At 36.0% G+C, this 9,240-nt stretch overlaps 1 protein-coding gene across 1 annotated transcript; it reads right to left on the bottom strand.

Moving 5' to 3' along the window:
* Window positions 1-516: 516 nt before the first annotated feature.
* Window positions 517-3,193, bottom strand: LOC131616682 (uncharacterized). The gene is made up of 3 exons (XM_058888088.1): window positions 1,986-3,193; window positions 1,488-1,590; window positions 517-1,384 (listed from the first exon to the last, which is right to left on the bottom strand). Exons 1-3 carry the CDS (start codon window positions 2,661-2,663, stop codon window positions 828-830), a joined length of 1,338 nt encoding a protein of 445 aa, XP_058744071.1. The 5' UTR covers window positions 2,664-3,193; the 3' UTR covers window positions 517-827.
* Window positions 3,194-9,240: the final 6,047 nt, after the last annotated feature.

The raw sequence follows: 9,240 nt of genomic DNA, 5'->3' as shown, positions 1-9,240 counted from the left end.
TGCATAACCGACTCTCGAACCCGTTCATGGTTGTGATGACCATCTTATCCATCTTTTGTGGGTTTTATTGATATTTTCCCTTTCCTTTTGGAGTAAATAAAATTTGGTGGCGACTCTGTTGTATTTTGAGTGTGCAAACGTTTGAGAATTTCTCGCGCGAGAGTTGTTTGGCCCAATATGTGTTTATATATATATATATATATATATTGCATTTGCTTTGTAATTGAGATATAGATCATTCATTGTAACTGTTTTCCAATTGAGTAGAAAGCTTGTTATAACTGTTTTCTCTCCTTCCATCTTCATCTTATTTATTGTGCTGCAACACAATCTTCTTACAGTTCCAGAGCAGAACATTTTCATACAATTCCAGAGTAGAACAATATATACATATAATACGTGTGTGCACATACGCGTACACATGTGCGTAATTTTAATTTAATCTATTGTATGACAAACAAACACAAATATTAATACTAATTTAATTTATAGTATAAGAAACACTTCCAACATTAATTATCAAGAAAAAAAATGTATAAAGCACATATTTATTAACTTCTTTACATATATGTAGAACAATTAAAGACTTCTGAAGTACATGCCCTAAAAAAAAGAAGGCATGAGTTATGCCTTGAAATCCATCAATTGATTTACATATATGTACCATTACAGCCCTTGTGCAGCAAATCTAATCACCCTTATTCAAGAGCATCATAAATTGTGAGTTGTATCCTAAATTACTACAAAGGCAATCCATGTGCAGTTGGTGAGGGTCTCATAGGACTAGTATAACATGGTCCAAATAAGGTTCCTAATCCTCTCAACTATTAACCATCCATCTCCAAAATATCATCAACCAAACTATGCAATATAGCTTCTTCAATCTCTAAAACCAATTCCTCTTGCTCCTCCTCAAAGCTACACCACCTATTCCTCCTATCCATTTCCTTGATATAAGCTTCTTTATTAACAAGCACAATATCATAGTAATTTTCAAATGACCCATTTATCCAATCTTCAGCTATTTTCATTATCTCCAACTCAAACCCCTCATCATCCCTCTTTTGGTTTCTATTGCCATTTAGTTCTTCCTTGAAAAAATCCAACACAACTATACCTAAATTCTCATCACAACTTTGCATTGATGAACTTGTTGCTTTAACACAATGTAGCAATTGCTTTGCTCTTTCCTCAACCCAATCTTGTTCTTCAAGTTTCTCCTCCTCTTCCTCCTTATCATCATCATCATCATAATCTTTATATTCTTCATCATAGTATGATTCCTCATCTAATGAGAGACATTTCTCTAAATTTGCAATTGCAAGGTCAAATTTTACAAGACTCTCAAATTTATCAGCACTTTCTCTACATTTTTGTTTTCTCCCTGTTTCAAATATAAAACTTTATTAGTATCACTCTAATCAAACCAGTACAATTGCTAAGTTTCAAAAGAAAATCAAAAGCTAAAAATGATTGAAGAAACTTACTTTCAATATTGGCAAGACTTTGGTCAAAGAGTGAAAACTCATGTTCTCCCACATGAAGAACTGAAACTGGACTGTGTTGTTCATCTTGGCAAATCAAATCTTCCTATAAATATTACATATAAATTCTTATCAGCAAAACAATAATTCCAATAAACATAACACATCTTGAAGTGTGAGGCGACAGAAAAATTCTGAAATCTTTAGCTAAATTCGTAATTAGTTAAATAAAAAGGAAAGGACTAGTATGAAAAAAAAATTGCGAAAACGGCAGCAACAAAATAATATCGACAGATACTGATACCGATAATGTTATTCACGCTTTTATATAAAAGAACAAATTATAATTATTTCACACCGCGACAACCACGACGACTATACTGACCGAAGTCGCCAAAGTCTTTACGTGATCCAACTGTTTTTTAAAACCTTATACTAGGCCCCTCAACTGCAGACACACAATAAGTTTCGAAAGGTACGTTGCACTCAATAATTACTCACCTTGGTCCCAACGAACGGTGCCAGCGAATCCTTGCCGACAAAAACAGAAGAAAACGAATTTCTTTTACTCTCTTCAACGCCGTCGTTTTGCGCTTCCCATAAAGCATTAAAAAAATCACCGTCACTCCAGCTAGAATCATCTTCACTACTACTACAAGTTGTTGCAGTCGTAACCGTAGACGATTCCGTTACATAACGGTGAAAATCAAACGGCGGTGACGGAACGGTAGGTTGTAAATCTCGAAACGATTTCCACCGTATGATGTCTTTGATTTTCACCGTACTGTATTCGATTTCGATTTCTCTTTCACCTTTGCATCTTTGGCGGCGGTTTCTTCTCGTTGAGGATAGTTTTCGTGAGAGGGATCGTGGTAGAGAGAGCATGGTGGAGGGTGATTTGGTAATTTTGAAGAATGAGACGTTGTTTTTTATGGTTTTTATCAGTGTTTGAAATTTCGATGATGATGATGATGAATGTGAGTGATGATGGATTTGAATGGTGTTGTTGTTGTTGTTGTTGATTGGTGTGAGTTTAACGACGTCGTTTTGTGTAATTCTTCTTGGAAATGATTTGAATCCGCTTGAGGAACATGAGTTTGAATTCTCGCTTAGAAAATCCTTCAACATTCTTGGTCTTCTCTCCATTGAGTTGAATCTTCTTAATTGCACCACCTCCATTTGGAAATGTTATAATCAATATGATTTCTATCACCTTTTGTGTTTTACAAAACCGACTGCAACTGTAATTGTGACCGCAATATTAAGATGCACTATATGTCTGCATCAAGTGTCAAGTATAGTTGATAGTTATAATTGCACTGTCAATTTTTATTGTGAGATGGGAAAAGTAAAGAATGGAATGATAAGGTTGGTGGAGAATTGAAGAGTATGGGAGTGAGGGGATGGAGTATATATATAAAGAAGGGTGTGGGAGGGGAAGATGAAGAAGGGAGGAGGTAGGTTCTAGGTGGAGATCTCAATAATATGAAGCCATGTAATTAATATTATAGATATATGGGGTGCTCCATAGCTTTGAAGGTAAGTATATAGTGAGAGTATAGTGAAGGACTATTGATAATATTAATTCAACTTGTGGAGGTGGTTGTATGTACAAATATTATAATGATTATGGTTATTATGGAGAGGGAATGAGACAAGAAAAGTGTAGAAGCGTGGATGGTTCTTAATGATTAAGATAATCGTTATAAATATTTTATGTCTTACTAGGAGTGATGTATAGAGAAAGTTGTGAATTTTGTGATTTGAAGGGTTTTTTAAGAAAAATGGAAGCATGTCGTTTAGTAGACGATATGTGGGTTGACTCAAATCAATGCGGGTCCGGGTTTGTTTGATATAATTGATTGATCACATGAAGCAATTTGGGACATGTACCAACTGATCTGTCCTAATTGTTATGCCTTTGTCTTGCTGGTAGTGTATAGTGGGGGACCCCTAGTTTTGAGTCTTTTGTCCTTTTATGGAGATGGTATTTTGGATTAGGATTTAGGAGTATGTGTAAGGCTTGTTTACAACACACATGTATGGTAGTTTTTGAAGGATTTATACGGTCATGGTAAGAGACACTTGCTATACTTCCATATAAAATTGGATATCTCTTGAATATTATCTTGAAATGAGAAGTTTATATCAACTATGGTTGGCTCTAAGAATAGGAATATGATAGGTTTTCCATCACTACAAAAATATTGTTATTTGGTGGAGGAAAAAAAATTCATTTTGACGGAGGAAAAAAATTAATTGAAAATGTGATTTAAAATTAAGAAATATTAAAAATAATATATGTTTCTGAAGAACAATATTTAATATTGATAACTTTTTCGATGTTGGTTGTGAGAGATCGCATTTTAAACTCCATTGGTAGGGGTTAATGCATATATTCTATGGAGGTTTTCTCGTTCCATCTCTCCATCTCTTCCTTCTCCCAAGATTCTCTTTTATACTCATTTCTCAGGACAAAGAAATAGTGTTATCTTAAATGTTCATTAAGGATCATAAACCTAAGAAATTTGATAACTATAGTGCAGAGAAACTTGTTTGGACATGCTGATGTCATATGGTAAATGTCCTTAAACACTTTGTCTGCAGACAACCTGTTTAAAGGCGTTTCAGGCTTATGTTCCTCTTTGGTTGGTCGGACAAGATGTTACTCTGTGATCAGACTCTCTCGGCCAATATATGATTTTACTCCATGGTCGGACTCTTTTGGCTAGACAAGAAGTTACTCAGTGGTCGGGCTCTCTTGGGCGGCGTGGGTGTTACTCCGTGGTCGGGCTCTCTTGGATGGACAAAATGTTACTCCGTGGTCGGGCTCTCGTGGTCGAGATGGGTGTTACTCCATGGCCGCAGTCTCTTGGCCGAATATGATTTTGCTCCGTGGTCGGGCTCTCTTGGCCAGGATGGGTGTTTAACTTCGTGATTGGGCTTTCTTGTCCGGGATAGGATGTTACTCTATGGTCGTGTACTCTAGACCTCAAAGATTTTATTCTACGATCGGGTTTAGATGCCAAATTCGGGAGGTACATAAGTTCCCCAAGCACGAGGCATGTAAGGTTGAAGTGTTTGATTACTTAGATTTTTATCCGGGACTACCATTCCGGATAGCGATTTTCCCAAGATGTACATAAGTCCCCCAAGCATGAGGTCTGTAAGGGTGATGTCCTTGAGATGTCCCTTTTGCAAATTCCAAGTACACTATCTTGGCAATGCAAATTCATACAAATTTGAATTGTGTAAATGTATGGCGTTCCTGCCTTTATATTATGTTTGTATGAGCTCGATTTCAGTAGACTTTCTAATTGTTTTGATTCATTAAGAGGAATTTTCGTTAAGGCACTAAAGGACTCGGGTGTGTTCCTTTTCTTTGAGAACCTCGTTGTTTCTCAATCTTTTAGTCCCCCAAAACTCTAGAGTTTCCGAGCTTTTATTTCTCGAAGAATTGCTGTGATTTTTTGGTTTTAGATTCTCTATGAATTCCCAATTTTCCCCCCAACATAGGTGTTGGATTAAATTCTCTCTGTGGAGGTCTTGGGTTATGTTGCTTTCACTCGAGGAGAGTCGTCGCCCATAGTGGAGGTCTTGAGTTATATCACAGAGAGCCATTTTGGGTTCGCATGTTGCCCCATGTGGAGATCTCGGGTTAAATCACAAAGATCAGATTGGGTTTGCGTATTGCCCCGTGGAGATCTTGGATTAGATCACGGAGAGTCGATTGGGTTCGCATGTTGCCCTCGATGGAGATCTCGGTTAAGTCACTAAGAGTCGCTTGGGTTCGAGAACTGCCCTCGGTGGAGGTCTTAGGTTAGATCACGGAGAGCCGCTTGGGTTCGAGTGTTTCCCCCACTAGAGATCTCATTTTAAACCACTGAAAATCTCTTGAGTTCGCAAGTTGCCCACATTTGAGGTCTTGGGTTACGTCGAGGAGAACTATAGCGCCCCTGTGGAGGTCTTGGGTTTGATGGGACGTGCACCCATCATTATTTTTAGATCCCACTGACATATGTATTCACCAGATAACCGTTGGATCTGAGAGTAGTTGGTTAAAGACATCAATCAAAGAATTTTAAGGGTCGTTGACAGAATACATCGGTCCGATGGGTCACATGATCAGGGGGCTTATGTACAACCTAAAATTCTTAAAAATGATTTGCAAATCGGAAGAGGAGCATATGTTGAAGGAGAACGATTGAGTGACATGTAGGACTGGATCCGAGATGTGAGATCGGACATGAGGAAGAATGAACCTACTCGGGATCGGGACATGCAGTTGACGCGAAAGGAGGAATACTGTAAACCCGCGACCGATGAACAAAGTCAGATAAGAGAGAGTCTAATTATAATAAATTTTCTTGTCCAACTTTTTCTCTAATCCCTTTAGTTTTTATACCTTCATCCTCAAGAGTAATTTTAGAAAAAATTATTAAAATAAATGAATAAAACAAGTAATTATGTTATAAAAATAAGTTAATATTTTAATTAGAAAAATGTTAGAAATAGTTATTAAAAAAATAAGTAAATAAATAAGTAAAACGTTAGAAAAATAAATTAACTTTATGATTTGCAAAATGTTATATATATATATATATATATATATATATATATATAGAGAGAGAGAGAGAGAGAGAGAGAGAGAGAGAGAGAGAGAGAGAGAGAGAGAGAGAGAGAGAGAGAGAGAGAGAGAGAGAGAGAGAGAGAGAGAGAGAGAGAGAGAGAGAGAGAGAGAGAGAGAGAGAGAGAGAGAGAGAGAGAGAGAGAGAGAGAGAATATGATCAAATGACACCATGGTGTCAAAGTTTAATTTGACATCAAATTTCAACCGTTAAAAAAATAGATCAAACGGTTATATAAAAGCCTATTTTTTAGGCAAATATATATATATATATATATATATATATATATATAATTTAATTTAATTTAATATAATCGTTGGATCATTTAATATATATATATTATTTAATTTAATTTAATATAATCGTTGGATCATTTTTTTTAACGGTTGAGATTTGGTGTTAAATTAAACTTTGACACCTTGGTGTCATTTAAACTTTGACTTGTAAGATTAACATTTCAACGCTCAAGTCATTATGTAAGAGAGAAAATTGAATGAAAATTGAGTTTGAAATTGAATACCTGAAACTAGTACGCTTTCTGTGTATATAGTGGACATGTCTTGGTCGGGGAGGTATATTTGTTAATGATTGTTTATTTTTCTGTTTAAACCAAATTCAATTCGACTGATATTGTTATTTTTTACAAGAACTCGATTGTTTAAAATCTGTTAACCATGCCAAAAAGATTCACAAGCTTTATCAGCCTCTGGACGAATGATTTCAAAGTGTCATCAGATCCTTCGGTCTTGTCGGTCTATGTTTTTCCGGATACAAGATCATCGACCATGGCATACATGGGGATTTTGCTGAGAGATGACCTAAAGAAACGTCTTTTTTCCACTTCCCCATTGGCAAGATAATGATTACACTAGATGACATCGCTTGCCTTCTACATTTTCCCATTAGAGAACAATTACTTAATCATTTTAGGATTAAACACGATGAGGCATAGAAGATGATAGTGATTTATTTGGGAGTAGACTCAATGGAAGCCTTGATGCAGTGTGAGAGCCCTATAGGTGCTCGTGCTAAATTTCCATACTTACAAGTGCTTTATACAAAAAAACCTGGAGTTGGTTGAGGAAGTAGACGAAAATGATCTATACGTTACATACCACCGAAAGTCTACTTTGAGGTGTTTCTTCCTATTCTTGGTTGGCACGTCCATGTTTATGGACAAAAGTGCAACCTACATAGATGTGGCATATCTTAAGTATTTCATTAACTTGACGATCATTCAAGAGTAAAATTAGGGGGCCACATGTTTGGTATACCTGTACTCTAAGTTGAGCGAAGGTTCTCTTTGGACGACAAAGAAAATGACAGGATCCTCACGCTGCTGACAGTAATTCACATAACCACTATTAATTTAAAAATAACTATTTTTTATACTTGTAACTAATTTTTTCTTATTCATTTTCAGGGATGAATCCTATCCCACTTTCACCTCATACACAGGTTTGATCGTGTGCTAGGGTATATCGAGGATTACCCACATGCTTGTCTGTATTTCCCATGTAGAGGGAATGATGTTGTGCAACTATTCAGCGTGTATATTGACAAGACTTATCATGATGACATCTATTGAACACCATACGCCACTGACTGAGAAATTATTCCCTTCGACCCTATTTCATATTACTTTGGATGACTGACATGTGAGAGTAATTTGATGTATAAGTATCTGTCGAAGCAATGCATGTGTTAGTTTGGATTTGTGTAGATCATTCTGAGATCCCTCTTCGTGGCTTCTCCTATCAACATATTTCGCAGAGAACTTGATGACATACTGACGAATTATGAGATTCATCTGGTACCAGAGGAGTATTAGAGTATGTCAGCCACGAGTCAATGACATTATGCTGAAGGTTACATGACTTGGTTCTATTATCTGTTATACCCTATCATGACACCAAAAGCTCCCGGACGTCCACCTAGGCCTGCTCACGAGGAGATCATAGAGAATGAGCAGACGAGGGATGGCCATGCCGTTGATGTGTTTCTGATCTGTAATGATAAATGCGGATTACAAGAGAGGGCAAAGAGTCTAGGTTGTTTAAGAGTGGTGGCGATGATGTCGCTGCTCTAGAACGATTCATTCTTACTAAGGCACGAAATGCCTTAGGTTACCGACGACAAAGGAGGAGTCGGGGGTTAGGATTAGGCATACATAATATGTTATGTCTTTTTTTTTTTTTGTATTATCAGATGTTTTACTAGTGTTTTCCATACTTTGTGAACTATGTTTGTAACATTTTGAGATTATTTTTAATTAGGGTTAAATATGTTTTTAGTCCATATAAATAACTTAAATTTGGTTTTAGTCCTTATAGATTTTTCTTCGAATAATGGTCCTCCTAAAAATTTACATTCACACTTTTGGTTCCTCTTGTTAAAATCGTCGATGATTCAGTCGCTAAGTAGAAACAATCGCTAAAATCGTCCCTAATTCTGTAGTTAAGTTGCAGGAGAGACAAAAATGTGGATGCAAATTTTTAAGAGGACAGTTCTTTAAAAGGAAATTTTTTGAGATACTTAAAATAAAATATGAGATATTTGGAATGACCACAAACATGTTTAACCATTTTAATTATTAATTCATTATCCTATTTTAAAATGATAATGGTTCAATCAAATTATTTTAGGATGTTAATAACTTCGGAATAAAAAATATACAAACTTTGACAATGTTTCTGCCCACAATACATGCAAGAAAGTTTTCGGAGATACATATCTAAAATACGAGTTTTCGAATATGCATATTTGAATATACTCAAAAAAATTTCCCGGATACTTCACCGAATTAAATTTTAACAAAAATAATGAGAAACTATAACCCCACCCCTTGGATCTCTTATCCACCATGTGTGCTTCCAAAATTGTCCCTCTACTTTCGTAGATGTACCTCCGGAAGCACCTTTTTATTACATTTGCGTAAATACGTTCCGTAGATTCACATACGGAAGACTCTGTAGGTACATCTACGGAATAAACCCACAAACAGTAAACCAGAAAAATAACATTTGTAACGAGAAAAGCAACATTCATTGATTAAAATCGGTCGGCATTACATTGAAAATTCCAACAGAAATTTAAATATTACATATTCCAACAGAAAATTAAATTAT

The sequence above is a fragment of the Vicia villosa genome, linkage group LG7, assembly GCF_029867415.1.
Source record: "Vicia villosa cultivar HV-30 ecotype Madison, WI linkage group LG7, Vvil1.0, whole genome shotgun sequence".
Lineage (NCBI taxonomy): Eukaryota > Viridiplantae > Streptophyta > Magnoliopsida > Fabales > Fabaceae > Vicia > Vicia villosa.
This window is presented reverse-complemented; position numbering and strand designations above follow the sequence as displayed.

Excerpts from the sequence above, each read along its gene's own strand:
- LOC131616682 (XM_058888088.1), bottom strand. The coding sequence starts at position 2,663 with ATGGAGGTGGTGCAATTAAGAAGATTCAACTCAATGGAGAGAAGACCA. Across the intron at positions 1,591-1,985 it reads CACCGTTCGTTGGGACCAAG|GAAGATTTGATTTGCCAAGA; the intron begins GTGAGTAATTAT and ends TAATATTTATAG. Across the intron at positions 1,385-1,487 it reads AAGTCTTGCCAATATTGAAA|GGAGAAAACAAAAATGTAGA; the intron begins GTAAGTTTCTTC and ends TATTTGAAACAG.